The sequence below is a fragment of the Erithacus rubecula genome, assembly GCF_903797595.1.
Source record: "Erithacus rubecula genome assembly, chromosome: 21".
Classification (NCBI taxonomy): domain Eukaryota; kingdom Metazoa; phylum Chordata; class Aves; order Passeriformes; family Muscicapidae; genus Erithacus; species Erithacus rubecula.
The window spans coordinates 2,972,329-2,989,744 of record NC_136673.1 but is presented as its reverse complement, the minus strand read 5'-3'; the positions used below and the strand labels follow the sequence as shown (position 1 = coordinate 2,989,744).

Here is a 17,416-nt window from a genome sequence, read left to right as displayed (position 1 = left end):
TTGTAGATGTTTTCTCTGCTTCCCTTCTGTGTTTGTTACACACAATTCCCAACAGCTCTAACGAGGTCTGCCATCCATCCCATCCCATCATCTATCCCATCCCATCATCCATCCCATCCCATCATCCATCCCATCCCATCATCCATCCCAGCCATAAGGCCCCTGCCAGCACAGAGAAAAGAGGAAAGGATTGGATTTTCCAAAATTGAGCCAACATTGTGCACAAAACCAGCTCCCAGTGGCTCCAGTTGCAAAACTGGGCCAGAGCTTCGCAAAATCTGCACACTGATCAACAAAACACCCCTTAAAAGGCAGCCAGGCTGCAAAGCAAGCACTGCTTTGAAATAAAACCAAATAAGAGAAGGCCCTGCAGATCAGTTGTGCCACACCAGGTGTGTGACAAGCTCTTGGCATTTTTTGTCCCCTTCCTTCCACGTGCTGGTGGTTTTCTGGTAGCTCCTCCTGGCATGCGTGGCTCTCTCCTGGTCAGTCACATTTAACTCTCAGGAGGACAGTGCAGCAGCATCCTGACAACCGGTTGGTATCTTTATTTATTTGGATTATCTCTTTTAATTCAATGATTTATTGTGGTTATGAATCTCTTCTACTGTTTGCAGCCTGCACCACAGCTCAAGGGTTCGTGGTACCTGGAGGAAATCCACACTGGTTGGGTGTCTGTGTTTTTCTCCTGATTGTTTCTAAAGGAACCCTCAGTCCATCCAGGGCAGTATTTTGGAGGTGCCATCTCAAGCACAGTCAGTTCATACCTGCAAAAACTCATTTTGTGGGTTGTGAAAGTCCCACAAAGTCCTGAATCCCCCAAGTCCTGGGATTGGGTTTCAATAATTTTTTTTTTTGTAGGAATATATTCTCCTGCATGGGAGAACAAGGAGCCTGGTGGGCAGAATGGAGCAAATCTCAGTGTGCAAGACTGGGATTCACAATCTGTGTTCACAGCAGGGCAGCAAATCTATTTTCCCTTTACCTGAGCAGAGCTTTTCCAATCAGAGCAGCCTCCAGTCCTCACCAGCAGGACCAGGATTTGCAGAGGCAGTGCAAAGATTGCTTCAAACTCCAGGGTTTAGTGCCCAAAAAAACGAATGGGGAATACCCCAGGGCGTGCAGAACAAAATACTCCCAGCAGTCAGAAATTTGTCAGGGCAGGAAAATAAAGCCCTGAACCCTCACAGAAATTCACCTTCTCTCATATCCAAAAGCTGGAGAAATATGTTCAATATTGGCTTAAACTTGCGACATATTGCCAAATTTCCACCCTCTTGCAACCCGGGCTGAAATCCTCTTGCCTTTTATTATTTTGATTTTCCTGCCCTCCTTAGATTTAATTTTTTGCTCCCACCCTCACCCCATATTGCAGGAGAAGAAAAAGTTCCTGGGTGAGCAGAGAAGTGTCTGTGGTGACATCGGTGTCCCCCAGCTCAGGAGCAGTGTGTGCTGGTGGCACTGGTGTCCCCCAGCTCAGGAGCAGTGTGTGCTGGTGGCACTGGTGTCCCACAGCTCAGGAGCAGTGTGTGCTGGTGGCACTGGTGTCCCCCAGCTCAGGAGCAGTTCCTGTGGTGACACTGGTGTCCCTAGCTCAGGAGCAGTGCTGTGGTGACACTGGTGTCCCCCAGCTCAGGAGCAGTGTGTTCTGGTGACACTGGTGTCCCTAGCTCAGGAGCAGTGCTGTGGTGACACTGGTGTCCCCCAGAGCCCCTGGCTGTGTTTCCCTGTCCCTCACTGCCCAGTTGTCCCCTCTGCCCCTCTCGCAGCTCTCGTACGTGGACTCGGACGGGAACCCCATCGGGGTGGTGCAGATGACCTTCCTGCGGCTGCTGAGCGCCTCTGCTCGCCAGAACATCACCTACAACTGCTACCAGTCAGTGGCCTGGCACGATGCCACCACCAACAGCTATGACAAGGCCATCCGTTTCCTGGGCTCCAATGATGAGGAGATGTCCTACGACAACAACCCCTACATCCGAGCTGCCCTCGATGGCTGCGCGGTACGTGGGCACTCCTGGCCCTGGGGACTGCAATGGTTTGAAAGCAAAACCAGTGAGACCAAAGTCAGAAGGACAGTTTAATAGGAAAAAAGTGGAAAATAAAATATATGCAGTAGTACTAAAGAAAAACTACTGGCAGAGTCAGAATGCAACCTGACATCCTGTTAGTTAGGGTGGTGGTAGCAGTCCAGATGAAGTGGTTTTGTTGAAGTGATCCTGTAGAAAGGTCTGGTAGTTCTTGTCCTCTGAAATCCAGTGGAAAGAAGGTGCCTTGCTGTTCCAAATCTCAGTTTTTATCTGGGTAAGAAAGGCTTGGCTCCTCCCCTGGCTGGAGCATCTCCCAGTGGGATTTTGGAATTTTATCAGTCATGCACTGGGACTCAATGACCATTAACAGGAGATATCTCATGGAGAGAGGATGGGCTGTGGGAAGATAAAGATGACTGTTTTATCTGGTTTTTAACAACTGGCCCATTAACAGGAGATATCTCCTGGAGGAAGGGTGGATCATGGAAAAGATAAAGATCACTGCCCCTCCTGGTTTTTAACAGATGGCCCATTAACAGGAGATATCTCCCACAGAGATAAGGATCACTGCCCCACCTGGTTTCAGATGGTGATAGATTACATATCTGGGCATATCTTTACGTTGTAACCTAGGACAGGGACACTTTGGGGACACCTCTGTCCCCTCCCCTGATTGGCCAGCACCATCTTCCCCAGAGCAGATCACCCCCAAATTTCCAGTGCTTCGTGGTTGTCCTGAACATGGGAGACATCACCTTGCTAAGTTGGAAAGAAATTATTCCATGGCAATCCCTGATCCTACTCGAAGTCAAAGGAAGCTGCAACACCTTCAGGAGTCAAATTAATCTGATTAATCCAATTTATCTGCCTAAAAATGCTGCTTTTAAAAGCCTCCCTGCTTTTGCTCTTGCCCAATTCCTCGCGAGGGGAGAGGCGAGCGATGGCGCCCGGTCGGGTGGGAAATGTGCAGGGTTTGATAAGAATCTTTTAAACTGCTGTCAGAAATTCTCAGAGGCAAAGCAGGAAGGGTTTGGTTGGAATTTTTGTTCTTGCAGCCCAGGAAGGTTCTGGGCTGTGCTGCTCATGGGTTGTACAAGCACAGCCACGATTTCCAAAGGTGTCTCACATCCTCCCTTTTCATCTAATTCCTCTTGGATGCTTGATTTGGGTTTAAACTCTGAAAATTCTGCCCTCAGGAGATAAAAATTTGGCAAAGCAGGTGCTGTCTGTGTTTATTTTGGGCCCCAGCTTGCTGGTGTAAAAACATGCATAATTCCCACCCTCTGGAACTGCAGCACTTGGAGCCCACGGGACAGAAAGATTGAGATGTTTGACAGAAAAAACTCCTCATGTAATTTGAGATTGAAATGCTTCTGTTCTGGCACAGACAGAATTTTTACTGATGGAGCAATGAGGAAAATCAGATTAAAACTTTTAACACATTTCTGGGGAGGGAAAGGTCATCCAGCCCCCTTCTGGAAACACTCAGGAGAAGTCTATCCAAGTCTATCCTCAAGTTTTTCTTGTCTCCTGCTGACAAAACATCCTTGGGGGAAAAGGGCCTTCCCCTCCCTTCCCCTTCTGAATCTCAGGGTTGCTGAAGGACCATGAGTTACACTTTTTAAGTGGATGAGCCTCTTGAAAACCTTTACCTTTTGGGCAGATAAATTGGATTAATGTGCTGCCCTGGCAGATGGTGGTGCCCAAAGCACAGGCAGGATATCTGAGATTCATCTGTTGATTAAAGGAGTTTGGAGTTTAGAATAGATTCTCTACATTAAAGATGATTTTAGCCTGACTCTCAGACCCCATAAAATGGCCATTAGGAACTTAGAGAATTCCACCAGGAGTTTAGAGGTGCTTTTGCTTCTTTTTTGGGGAGTGAGTGCTACAACCCATCCAATTGCTGGGTTCATGGTTGGACTCGATGATCCTAAAGGTCTTTCCCATCCTAAGTGATTCCAGGACTGAGCCCTACTCTGGATTTGAGGTTGGGCTGCCCCACACAGAGGTCCTGCTGTAGTGGAGAGGCTGCTGAAGCCAGAGGAGCTCCAGGGTTGATGTTCTTCCCATAATTTCAATATGTTTTTCCTGAACTTTCAGCCCTTTTTCTCCAGCCTGTTCTTCTGAACCACACAAATCACAGGGAAAGGCAGAGCCCAAAGCTGCTCCATAAATTGTCTTGTTTGTGCAGCTTTGTACGCCCTTGGGGGGCACTTCTGCTCCTCTAATAATTATTTATATTTTGGAAAGAACTTTGTGGCCACCAGGCATGATAAAAAGACAGCAGCACCTTGTGAATTCCATCAAACTTTCAATGTGATCTTTTCACTAATATATTCAAATTAAATTGCTCCCATTTGCTCAACAAGCCAGGCAGGTCCTGGAGGAGGGAAAACAACCCTTCCACAGCCACATTTTCTCCAGGCTCCCATTCCAGCTTGGAAATGTGCTGGAGCAGAGTTAGAGTGTCATGATCTGCTTCTGCTCCAACGTCTGGAGTGTTTTTCAGTGGTCACCTGAAGGCACATGGATTAAACCTACAAATGAATTTGTTTAGGTGGTGGTGACTCGGATTTGGGTCCAAAAATTCCTGGCAAAAATCAACACTCTGTTCCCAGCAGAGTGGTGATTATTCAGTTGTGCTGATGTTTTTTTGGAGGCATCCTCATTATTCCATCCCTTATTCCAGGCAAGGAAAGGCTACCAGAAAACCATCCTGGAAATCAACACGCCCAAAGTGGAGCAGGTCCCCATAGTCGACATCATGTTCAATGACTTCGGAGAAGCAGCACAGAAATTTGGATTCGAGGTGGGACCAGCTTGCTTCCTGGGCTAAAAGAGCCACCTGAACCTAGTCTCCAAATGAGCAACCTCGTAACCTCATTGCGCCATTTAATTAAAAACAAAAAAAGAGAAAAAAGAAAAAAAAACGGAGAAAAAAAAGAATTCCTCGTCACGTGCACGGTCTGAAACTGGACAGCGATGGGTTATTGTTTTTTTTTTCCCCCTCTCCCCACCTATTTTGTTGTGTCCCAGCCCCTCTGTGCCCCCTCAGCCATTCCCAGGATGGATATGGAATCTCATGACCAGCAGCCACACACGGAGACCTGGCCCTGTCCCTGCTGCCACCAAGCTGAGCCCACCTCCAGCAAACTCCTCCTTTCTTCCTCCTCTTCTTCTTCTTCTCGCCAGGAAGCATTTGTTCCTAAGGAAATTAAAAAAAAAATGGAAAAAACTTGAAAATCCTCATTGAAGTCCCAGCAATCCTGGATCTGAAGCTCCTTGGAGGTTTTGTTGCCTTCCACAAGGTCTGGATCAGCTCCAGCATGGAGATGCCACAGCCAATTCCAGAATTTTCCGTGTTTCCTCCACTGAGTTTGCCTCATTCCACGTTTTCCAAAGTGCTGACTCAAGGTCACACTGGGCATCTCTTTGCCAGTGTCTTAAAGGTGCTTCTATTTTTGTATGTTTGTGAGTAAATATTTGTGTCGTGTTTTTATTTGAAATGTTGGAATGTTTCTGCCTTCAAACCATGCAAGTGACCTTGTCTGTATTAAAGCCACCCCATCCCAGCCAAGCTTCCAGCTGGGAATGAAGACAGCAGCTCCTGTCCCCACTTCTGCCTCTTCCCAGTCCCAAACTGGGATCTGGAGTCCTTGGAATGACCCCCGGGATGAGCCACAGATGCCTTTTGGAGTGATTCCATTCAAAATGAGGAAATTAAAGCCACTTTTTAACAAATTTCCTACAAATCCCCTGATCTAAAAGCATGATCTGTATTGAGCCTCTGCCTTTTCATCTACTTGCTCATTTTAAATTCATTCTTCTTTTTTTTTTTTTTTTTTTTCTTTCAGCATTCCTTTAAAATTATAAGAATTAAACCTGAATCCATTCCCAGTGGCAGGGGAAATCCAATTGTCCTCTCTGAATATCAAGAATAAAAAAAATATATTTAAATATATATATAAAAAAATAAGAAGGAAAAAAAGGTGCTTTTTATAGTTATTTTTACATATCTCTGTGGTGCTATCTGATAACTTTGACACAACACTGGGGATACCCTGCCACTGGCCAATCTCTCACTTGGCTTTTTAGGCACATTCAGGCAGATTTTGGCTGCTGATAAATGCATGGCACCTTCTTATCTCTCCTGTCCAACTCCTCTTCCTGTCCTTCCTTGGATGGGCCCATGCAGAAAAAAAACATTAAATGTCCTTATAACTGTTTTGTTTTTTTTTTTTTTAATTCTTATTTTTTGGTTTTCCCAAGGTTATCCATGCCTTTTCCCAGTGGGAAGCAGAGCAGATTGTCCTCAGTGGCTGCACATTTGTGGTGCTAATTTATGTAGATGTTGGGTGTCCTGAAGCCGTGGGGATCTCTGCCCACCCAGCAATTTGCAATTTTCCTACTCTTCCTGCTTTTTTTAAATTCCTTCCACGGCTCACACCCTCTTCTTTTACCATTTATTTTTCCTCCTTGCCCGTTTTCCTTCTTCAGGTCTCTCAGCTGGAAAATAATTGTTGCAAGGTGGGGTGGTTTTTTTTTTTTTTAATTATTATTATTACTATTATTATTCTTTGGCCTGGAGCGTTCAGCTCAAGGGGGATTTTTCACCAAGAAGGAAAAGACATCACATTTACTGTGAAAAAAAAACCTATATATGGTGTCTTTTCCCCCCTCCTGCCTGAATTGAGAGCAGCAGCATCCGAGGAAGGGAGGGAGCAGCAATGCCATGTCCATCCCTCTCCTTTCTCCTCCCCTGCTCTCTCCCACTTAAAGGAATAAAAAAAAAACCCCAAAAGGTGCTACCCTAAAAACTGCAGACTCCAGCAGCAGAGCAGTGAAAAGGAATTTAGGATAAGAAATAAAGAATTCAGCTTCTCAGTCACCGTGGCAACAGCAGGAAGGGCAGGAAAGGTTGCACATCCCAGCAAAGCCATATCCTGATATTTGTCCACACCTCTGTGTCTGCCCAGGTCATGGGATTCTGTTCTCAATTTTCTCATCAAGGGAGCTTTATTTTTTTTTTTTTTTTTTTTTTTTTTTTTTTTTTCCTTTTGATTTCTCTGCTTAAAGAAAAAAAAAAAAAAAAAAAAAAAAGAAAGAGAATAAAAATTTCCTCTGTGAATTCCACAGTGTTGTAATTGTACTGAGCTCCAAACTGTTCTGATCCCCCCCAGACCACTTAGCTACGGTATATTGCAATAAAATTACTACTTGTATTTGCAGACTTTCTTTTTGTGTAATTTTATTTTCCCTCCTTCCCTTAATATATATTGACTTGAACAAATGTTGATGAGAAAAATAAAACCTATGGAAAAAAAAAAAAACAACCCGACTTCTAGTACATAAGGCCCTTTTTAAAATATAGTGTCAAATGCCATATTGTACATTTCTTCAAAGTCCAATAAACATGTCATAAAATTTAAGTGTAATGCCCATAAGAGCTTATTTTAAATATTTTTAAACCTGTGTAATAAAGGAATAAATGTAATAGATTTTTTTTTTTCAATAAATCAAGGTTACTGTTTCCACCTAAACGCCCATGATGTGAATCTCGTCTTGGAGTTGATTGCAGCAGGATTTCCCCAGGACCCTCCTGCCCTGTGGAGCCTGGAAAGTTCATCAGAGGAGCAGTGGAAGTGCTTAAAAGGTAAAAAATACTGTAAAATACAATCCAAACATATCATGTGGATAATTTCCAGGCCTGGAATATTTTCATTGATTTTTTCTTTGTTTGTTTGTTTTTTTCTCAGTGAGGAATTCCTGTGCAAAAATCCAACCTGTTTTTTTGTGGCTGGGATGTGGAGGAGAACATTGTGTGGTCACCAGCTCTTCACCTTCTCCACAGCAGCAACAGCATCACCAGACGAGCTTTTCTCTTGCTGATCTTCTCATCCCAAGACAAATTCAGGAAAAAAAAAAAAATTTCCAGCTTCTTGGTGAGTTTCTCAATGCCCAAATTCCTGTTCTTGGTGCCTGTTGTGTGGAGGGAACACTTTGCTCATCCTCTCCTCCCCTGCAGGTTTCACTCCAGGATCCTCTGGAATTCACTGTGGGGAATTGCACAAATCTGGATCTGTTCACTCTGGTTCTCATGGACTTCTCCAAACAATTTCTGCTGGATTTGCAGCTCCAGGAGATGTTGGAGCTCCAGCAGGTGACGTTTGGAGCACTGCAGGTGGGTCAGGTGCCACAAGCCCAGCTCTGCACGAGGCTCTGCCGTGACCAAGCCAAGCTCTGTGTCCCAAAAGTTTCTGCCTTTCATCCTTTGGCTGCAGAAGATCTTTGATGATCTTTGTTCTTTGCTAAAAAGTGTCCAGAGAAGGAGCCAAAGTCACTGATTGGGTTGGAAGGGAAATTAAAGATCATCCAGGTCCTTCCACAGTCCAGGGTGCTCCAAAGCCCGTCCAAGCTGGACTTGAAATCGTTTAATCTTCACTCATTTCATCTGTCATTAACTCCTAGGAGTAGTTTTGGGAATCTTGGGTATTATGGCCAAATCTTCACCCAGCTGGACCCAGAAATACAGAGCTGCAGGAAGAAAACGTGGGCAAAATAAGTTTATTTACTTAAAACTTGGCTGGAAAAGCTTCACTTGGACCTTGATCGTGCTTCAGGTGAGCCCAGTTGTGATTTGCACTCAATCACTGCTGCTTGCAGGCAAATGCCTCTGTGCTGAGGGAAGCTTTGATCTGTTATTAGGGAAAAACAGAGATCTGAGGAGGGATCTGACTGTTTCTGGCACAGGAGCCATGGCAGATCTTTCACCTCTTTCTGTAGAACAAAGTCCATGATTTTGTGCTCCAGCTCCAAAGCTGTAACTGCAGCAGGTGAAATACTGAGAGGATTTTTTGGAAGAGCCACAGAAAGAGCAGCAGATTATTGAGACAGAGTGTGAGCACCCAAAACTGCTCAGTTATGGGGTGAGGATGGGGATGCTATCCCAAATTCCAGCAGCAGCTCCTTTCCACCTCAGGGATCCCACAAGGGCAGGACCAGGAGCCAAAAATTTGGGATGCAGCAAAGGGAGGATGAAAATCACCAAGCTCAGCAGCTGGGGGGGATCAGAGCAGCACCCAGCCCAGGGAATGGGAATTTCCAAGGACAGCTGATCCCAGTGAGGTTTGCACAGATTTAAATCAGGGGAGGGGAGGCTGCAGGGATTGGGACTGCTGCTCTGCCTTACCCACTGTGTGGGGTTTTATTTCAAATGTCCTGGGCTGGGATTTCTGCCCTGAGCTGGGATTTCTGCTCTGGGCTGGGATTTCTGCCCTGAGCTGGGATTTCTGCTCTGGGCTGGGGTTTCTGTCCTGAGCTGGGATTTCTGCCCTGAGCTGGGATTTCTGCTCTGTTCTGGCATTTCTGCCCTGTTCTGGCATTTCTGCCCTGTTCTGGCATTTCTGCCCTGTTCTGGGATTTCTGCCCTGAGCTGGGGTTTCTGCCCTGAGCTGGGGTTTCTGCCCTGGGCTGGGATTTCTGCTCTGGGCTGGGGTTTCTGCTCTGTTCTGGGGTTTCTGCTCTGTTCTGGGGTTTCTGCTCTGTTCTGGGGTTTCTGCCCTGAGCTGGGGTTTCTGCTCTGTTCTGGCATTTCTGCCCTGTTCTGGGATTTCTGCTCTGAGCTGGGGTTTCTGCCCTGGTGCAACCTGCAGAGTTTTCCCTGTGCAGTTCCCTGAGCTGACCCAGGCACGAGGATGTGTCCATGTGCTTCCTGCTGCTCCCAGGGGTAAACCAGCAGCTGCTGTGGGATTTGCTGTGTGCCTGTGACATGGGAATTGTTCTTTGGTTTGGTTTTCAGCCCTGTTCTGGAGGAAGAGGCCCAGCTGCTCTGTGACTCTCCTTTTTTATTTTGCATTCCCTTGGCTTGCTCCACTTGCACTCAATCATCTTCAGATCTTTTTCAACCTAAATAATTTTGTGATCTAACTGGTGGAGCCCTGGCTGTCCCTAAAAAAGCTCATCCTACATGATTTGCTGGAGTGGGATAGAGAACAGAGCCAAGAGTCTCTCACCAAACACAGCCCTGCTTTGACCAGCAGGGACCAGCACATCCCAGTTCCTGCTGGGAGCTGGGAAAGGGAACCAGGATGCAGTTCAGGGTCACTCTGGGATGGCAGCTTCTGCTCTCCACAAGATGTCACAACTCTGGTTGGGATCTCCAGGAGATGTTCCTCCCCCAACTCTTTAAATCCTGTGTTTGCAACAGTCTGGTAAAAATAAAAATGGCCAAAAAGGGAGCGTTGGCACTGATTAAATTTAGATCCTGGGCATCCCCTCCCTGTCTAGGTGAGTTTTGGTAAATAAGAAGAGAAGTTGTGAATGTTTTATACAAAGGATTGAGAATCCTTAGTGCCACCAGAGCTCTGCTGGAGAGACAGAAGCAGCAGGACCAAGTGGGAGGATGGAATGAGGAGGGAGAGGATTGTGCATGAATTAGCATGGAGAAAATATGCAAATTGTTGTGTAGAGTGAGGCTCTCACAGCATTCAAAGGAGCTGGAGCTATTCTTGTCCTTCAGCTGCTTTTTGTCCTGCATCTTCTCCCAGCCAGGCTGGATTTGACTTGGGTTCATTTTTATTAATGTCTCAAGCAAAGAGTTGAATTGATCTGACCCACAGCTCTGGGAAAAGGAAAAAAAGAAAAAAAGAAAAAAGCACAAAAAACCCTCTCATGTCTTCCTGTGAAAAAAACAAGTGAGCTGGAGGTGCCTCTGGCAGTTCAGCACCACCTGTAAATTAATCTACAGAGTGCCCAGAAAAGCTGAGGCAGTGCAAGTCAAATGTGTCCCCTCTCTTCACACCTTGCCCAGGAGCTGTGCCTCTGCAAATTCCCTGCTCTGGCTTTCTAGCCACACAATTCCCACATTTTTAATATATATTTTTAAAAGGACAGCAGAACGCTGCCTGGGTCACTTGGCACCACAAGCCCAGAGTCCCTCTGTCATGAGCAGAAGCAAGGATTTATCATAATTATCCATCAATTATTGTATCCCTGCATAATCTGGATTTTTCCTGCATTTTTATTTTCTAACTATGTGCTTTTCTTTAAGGCAAAAGCAACCTTTGAGGCCAAGCTGGGCTAATGTTCCCAACATCTGCCAGGGGTTGTTTAGGCAGGGCTGCTCTTCTGCCATTGTGCAGTGACCCAAAAACAGCCTGGGAAATAATTGACTCTTAATTCATCCTTCCCTCAGCACTTCCAGCTCTGGGGAATCCAATCCTTCACATCAAGGGGATCTCCAGCATCTTCTTGAAGTGCTGGATTTGGGGCTGTTGCTCTAAAAACCCATTTTGGTTTTTATTGAGAGCAGGAGGAGCTCAGTGTGCTGTACTTTTATTAACAGCACCTATTGCCATTTCATTTATTCATTTATCCCTTGTAACTTCTCTGCTTGCAGATTTTCCCCATCCTGGGCCATCGTGGCAGCAAAATGATTTTCTCCAGAGACACTCCACTGCTTCCCTCCAACAAAACCTCCCAATTCCCACTCATATCAACAGGCTTTCCTCAAAAACAAACACCCCAAAGAAATCAAGCACAGGAAACTCTCCTTCAGAGAGGAGCCAGCTTGTTCTTTCACAGATGCAGAAGGAGGGGAGCACTGGAGCATTGAAATTACATCTTGTAAAGCTGTCACACTCAGAGCACCCCAGGAACTGCTGCTGCACAGCCCTGGGACAACATGTTCTCATCCTGCCTAATTATTAATATGTTAATTTGACAATGAGATGTTGGTCTTTGTGGAAAATTTCCTGTGCCGTGCTTGGATTCTTTTTTATTATTATTATTATTAATTTTTAAAAATTATTTTCCGGCTGTTCTCAGCTGGCAGATTTTTGTGTTTTCTCTGTTTTCTCAGCTCAGGGATTTTTTTTTTTTTTTTGTCACATCCCTGGGAGTGTCCAAGGCCAGGTTGGATGGGGTTTGGAACAAGCTGGGATAGTCAAGGTGTCCCTGCCCATGGTAGGGGTGGCACTGGATGAGTTCCAACCCAAACCATTCCAGGATTCTCTGACTCCATGAACATTCCAAGGTGCCAAAATAGTACCAAGTCAGGAGAGCATCGTGCTGGTGCTGATTATTTGGGAATATCCCAGGGCCAAGAGGAGATGGATGCTGCCCAGGGAAGGGAATTCCTGTGGTTGTGCCATTGCCTGGGGGGTCCAGAGGGGGAAAATACCCTGATTGTGCCTTTTGAAGTTTAAAACTTCACCTGTTCAGCTGAGCAGGGACCAGGAGCTGCTGGGTTCTGCCACAGGTGCTCTCACACATCCCAGGTGTGGTGGAGAGTCTGATCTCTTTGAGATTGCAGCACAAATTCACATCCAAAGGTTTCCTGGGGGATCCCAGATGAGAAAACTGGGCTGGGAAATCGCCTCCCTTCAGCTCCCACCTCCCCCAGAGCTGAAAGTTGGACTCCACCTGGTTCCAGCATGATGCTGAATTTCAGGAGGGAGCAGCAGCTAAAAAAAAACCACAAAATTGTCCCCTTTTAGGATTTCCCCTTCCAGCAGATCAATCCAAGACCCTGTTGAAACAGAAATCAAAAACCTGCCAGACTCGAGGCATTGATTAAGACACACAGCAGGGAGAGAGGGGAGAAGGAAGGAGGAATTCAGGAATTATCTGCTCCACAAGGCAGCGTTCATGGCTTCCAAACACATCCATCATTTTTGGGTGGGGAAAAGCAAGAAATCAATCCAACCCCACAGGAAGTTGTCCCACCACCACGGATTTAATTCTCAACTTGCATCAGGCAAAGATTAACCTTGCTGAAGGGCACCAGTGGAGCGGGGAGATAATGCACAAATTAATCCCTGCTATGAGTTTCTTCAGGAGGAAACACATGAGCAGGATTAAATATTTATTGTATATAAATATTCTTTCCACCTCCCCCATTCCTCTCCTGATCTGCATTTCAGGCTCCTTCCAGCAATGCCAGTTTGCCCAGCAAGAGTGCAAGGGTTTGTTTTAAGGAGGAAGGTTTGAGGAATAATTCATTGTCACCTTGATTTTTCCCCTTCCCTCCCTTCCCAAGATTGATACCGTGGCACTCGGGGAGAAAATCAAGTTGTGCTGATCTATGACCAGACACTATTTATTCTCATAGAACCTCATCTGCAATTTTCTTCAGCATCCTCAGAATTAAAATCCCTTTGCAATTTCTCCAGCTGGCTGAAAATGTGCCATTGCCCTGCCTCCCCTGCTCAGATGTCTTTTCCCTCTGATCAGGGCACACTGTTATCAATGATGTGATTCTGCTTTACATTCAGATGCTTCTGGGGCTTTTTGGACCATAAATAATATTCCTGTGCAGCTCAGGCAGAATCATTCTGAGAGTTGGATTTTTTTTATTTCTTTTTTCTTATTCCTTTTCCTTCTCTCTTTCCTTTTCTATCTTTCTTTTACCAGCTCTTGCAAGGGGTGATAAATTTATTATTTTTTCCCCCGTAGCAACCATTGGTGGGCAATATGGAACCCATTCCTTCACACCTGAGGTTTAGGCTTGGGGGTGACCCTACAAACAGCAAAAAACCCACATTTTTTGGTGGATCCTGGGCTTCCTGGGGCAGAGGATGGCTCAGCACTTTAATCCTAGAAAGCAGCAGAGGGGCTCAATGTCCCTGTGCTGTCCCCAGCTGGAGACAGCCTGGTCCATGCTGGGGGCATTGTTGGAGCAGATGAAGATGAATTATGTTTTTTCTAGAGATTAATGTGTTTTCTATGACTGTTCCTCCTTGCTGGGATGATGGGATTTGGCCTGGCATGGATGTGCCCTCTGGATCCTCCTGGAGCAGAGATGTGACAGCAAACAGAGAAGATGTGACTGGCTCGCTGCAAAACTTTATTTTTAAGAGTTTTGGGGTTTTTTGTCTGATTAGAAATAGAAAAACACCTGAGAGCACTGGAGATGAACCCCACCAGGTCCTTGCACCTCTTGACTCTCTTTTCCATGACTTGGAGAATCTCTCCCTGTTATCCAGGAGCAGGAACATCTCCAGGTCACCAGTTCCACTGCTGACCTCAGTCTGCTGAGATAAATTTGGCTCAGGGAGAGGAAATGGCCTTGAGTGGTGCCAGAAATGGCTTAGACTGGGAATTAGGAAAGGTTTCTTCACTGAAAGGGGTTACTGCATAGGACACAGTGACATGGCACTAGAGTATTTATTGAAGAAAGCCATGGCTTTAAAGAAAAGAGTTTGTGTAAAAAAAATAGAAAAGATTTATTGGTTAGAGAAGGAAACACTTTTTGGTTTAGGTTTTCTTACAGATTTAACAGGTGTTAAATTACACTTATATAGATTAGGTCATGGAACTGAGGATAGAAGTGATTTCATTGGTGCAAGGAAAGTGACACCCCTGGTAAACATGATTTGAAAACATCACGTGTCTCACACATCCAGCACCTGCTTAATCATTGTTTTAATTATTTTCCTCATGTTTTCCTTGAGCAGCTTGAGGAAAATCCAAGCTTGCTTTTTCACACAAGGATCCTCTCAATCAGCATCACCCCAGAGCTGGTGGAAATCATGGAGGAGCCTCAATTCCTCCTCCTCTCCCTGCTCCAGATCTCCCCTCCTGCTGCCCAGGGATGGGGAGAACCCCCAGGTTCCATCAGGATGGATTTTCCAATTGTTTTGGGATCCCTCCCTTTAATTTCCCAGCCCTTTGTGGCTCAAACCAAACCCACCTGAAAACAGCAGTGCCACAGAGCCATTCCCCACTTTGGAAAAGGCTTTGCTGGGGCTCATCCAGCACCTTCCACAGGGCTGAATCCCTGTTGATTTTTTAAAAGCCCGAGATTTCAGGTTGTTTTGTCTCTCGTTTTGCAGAGTTAATGGGATTGGCGAGCACAGAAAGGAGCTGTCAGGGGAAGCAGCTGCACAAAGCTGGGTGTGGAACCCAAGCTTTGCCTTATTAAGATCGAGATGTCTCATTACAGGCGTGTTTCCAGCTGGATTTCACAGCAGCTTTTGTGATTTCTCCCTTTCACCCCTCCCTCTCCTCTTCCCAGCATTATTTTCTTTTTCTCCTTCATATAATTTGCTGTTTTCGCTGAGGAGGAAAGAGTTTGGTTGAACACGTGTTGCACTGAGCAACATCCTCAATTTAAATGGAAATTCTATCAATAACAAATGTTCTCTCTCTCTCTCTCTACTCACCCGGGGAAGAGCTTGAAAATATCATTCAGAGAGGGAAAAAAAAAAACAACAAAACACCAGAGCTCAGAGCCAGCACAAGAACAACCCCAGTCCTCTGGCAGGGCCAGTTGCAGATAATAAAGTACCCATTTGTTGCAGCTGAGATGGTGTAAATGAGCTGGAGGAATGAGGAGCTGAGGAATCCAGGCTGAAAAATCCAATGAAGGGTGAGGGGAAGTGGGAATCTCACTATGGAGTGAGTGTCATCATTTATTGCAGCAGCTCTGGGCTGGAAATAGGGGCAGGAAAGGGAGCCTGGAAGAGCTGCTGGGAGGAATTTGGAGTGATCCCATCAAGAGCATGAGGAGTTCAAGGTGGATAAAGGGACCAAAGGCATGACTGGATCCCAATCTATCACCCTCTCCAAGCCCTGTTCTCTTTTCCCATAATTATTTCAAGCCTGGATTGTTGGCACCAGAGATTTTTTTCTGTGTCAGGTAATGCTGGGGATGCCCTTTAACACATGGAAAAAACTAAACATAACTAACACCTGAAAAAACTCAACGGGGGGTAAAATATATTTGATCCTTTTCTCCAGGGAGAAAACCCTATGAACAGAAATATTCAATACCCAAAATTCCAGAAATCTTCAGAAATTACTCTTTTCTGCTTGAGAAACTTTTTCAAACGAGCAACTTTGCCAGGTATCCATACTGTTAAAAAAGCCATTACTCCTAAAAGAGATGCTTGGAGGGAAATTTTTCAGCTGGCTGTAAAAATCAATCCTTGGCTATTGCTGCCTTTGAGTGGTGAGATTCAGAGGGGCTGGGCAGGTGATTTATTGAGGGTTGGAGTTGCTTTTGGACTGCAATCCATGAAAGCAATTCCTGGGCTCCTCCCAGCTGGAGGTGCAGGATCAGATCTGTGGATTTCCTTCTGGGATGCAGAGTTTTCATTTGGGATCAGGTTCTTTTGGGGATGTTGGGGTGCAGGCAGAGGCCCAAGCACCCCCAATCCCACATTTCCAGAGCCAGAATTCCTGGAGCAGAGGTAATGCCACCCCAGGTGTCTATTAATCAGTCAGGATTGCTCAGGCTTGTTGAGAGACAAACATATTTCTACACGTCTTAATATTGTGGTTTATTTCTTAATCTTAAGCTCTGATGTCCCTGTGCTCCCCGCCTACATCTCACATCCTCCCTGCTTGCACAGAACAGCTTTCTCCTAGAGGTGATGCTCAGAGGCTCCAGCCTCCTCCAAAAAAATGTGGGAAAAAAAAAAAAAAAATTAAAAATTCCAAGTCTTTTTTCATGCCCAGCTTTTGGGGTTGTAGCTGCTTTTCTAACCTCTGTCCTGCTTCATTGCTTCACAGAGTGATGGATCCTCTGCCCATCTGTTTAAATACCACACAAGCAGCCTTGCAAATATCTGCTCACCCAAGATTGGAATCATTTTGCCTTGACAGGCAATCAAGGCAAGATCAGTATTTTTTTCCTCATCACCAATGAGAAACTTTGTGAAGAAGTTTCCACACCCTTTCTCCCTGTGTGGGGCCTCCCCATTTGTTGTTGCTGGGTCAGAGCAGTTTTCATTTTTCAAAAACCCATCACCTTCCTCCAAAATAACCCAAGCAGGGCATTTCCCCCCCACTCTGTGCCATAAATCACAGCAGGAAAATGAAATGTTGGAGCTTTCCAAGCCCCGGCAAGGCAGGATGATGCTGGATTCATGGAGCTTCAGCTCTGCCCTTTATGAGCAGTGTTGCATTTCAGGAGAGATTTCTGAGCCTGTGGCAAAGAGAGGAGAGAGCAGAAATGAAACATCATCACCCTCAGTGTCTTGCTTTTCTGCAGGAAAAGCTGGAAGAGCCAGCTGTGTGAAATAAAAGACTTCAAGGAGCAAAGGAATCAATTTTATCCAGAGTGATTTTTTCTCCCAGGCTGAGGGAATAGATCTTCTCTGCCCCAGTGCACACCCTTGGTTAATAACTGGAGTTTTCAGCACTGAAATACTGGGGGGGAAAAAAAAGCAAAAAATGCATTTTCATGCCTGGAGTTTGGAGAGGAGGAAGGAGCAGAACTTCTCCAAGGAGCACGAGAGTTGGGAAAGTTTTTCAACACCTTTAGTTTCCTGTCTAGAATCTGCTGGTATTTTATTTTTGGCACCTATGGAGCATCTATTATCCCTGCTGAGATTTTACCCTGTTGTGTTTGTGTATGGGAAAATAAAATCCACCAAATA

At 45.5% G+C, this 17,416-nt stretch overlaps 1 protein-coding gene across 2 annotated transcripts in view; it reads left to right on the top strand.

Moving 5' to 3' along the window:
- The window catches only part of COL5A1 (collagen type V alpha 1 chain), a 120,789-nt gene extending 113,698 nt beyond the window's left edge, over window positions 1–7,091 (top strand). For both annotated transcript variants that reach the window (XM_079323889.1, XM_079323888.1), the window contains exons 65-66: window positions 1,770–2,003; window positions 4,723–7,091. In XM_079323889.1, coding sequence (XP_079180015.1) covers window positions 1,770–2,003; window positions 4,723–4,869 — 381 coding nt within the window. In that variant the 3' untranslated portion in view covers window positions 4,870–7,091. The remainder of the gene's footprint in view (window positions 1–1,769; window positions 2,004–4,722) is intronic.
- Window positions 7,092–17,416: the final 10,325 nt, after the last annotated feature.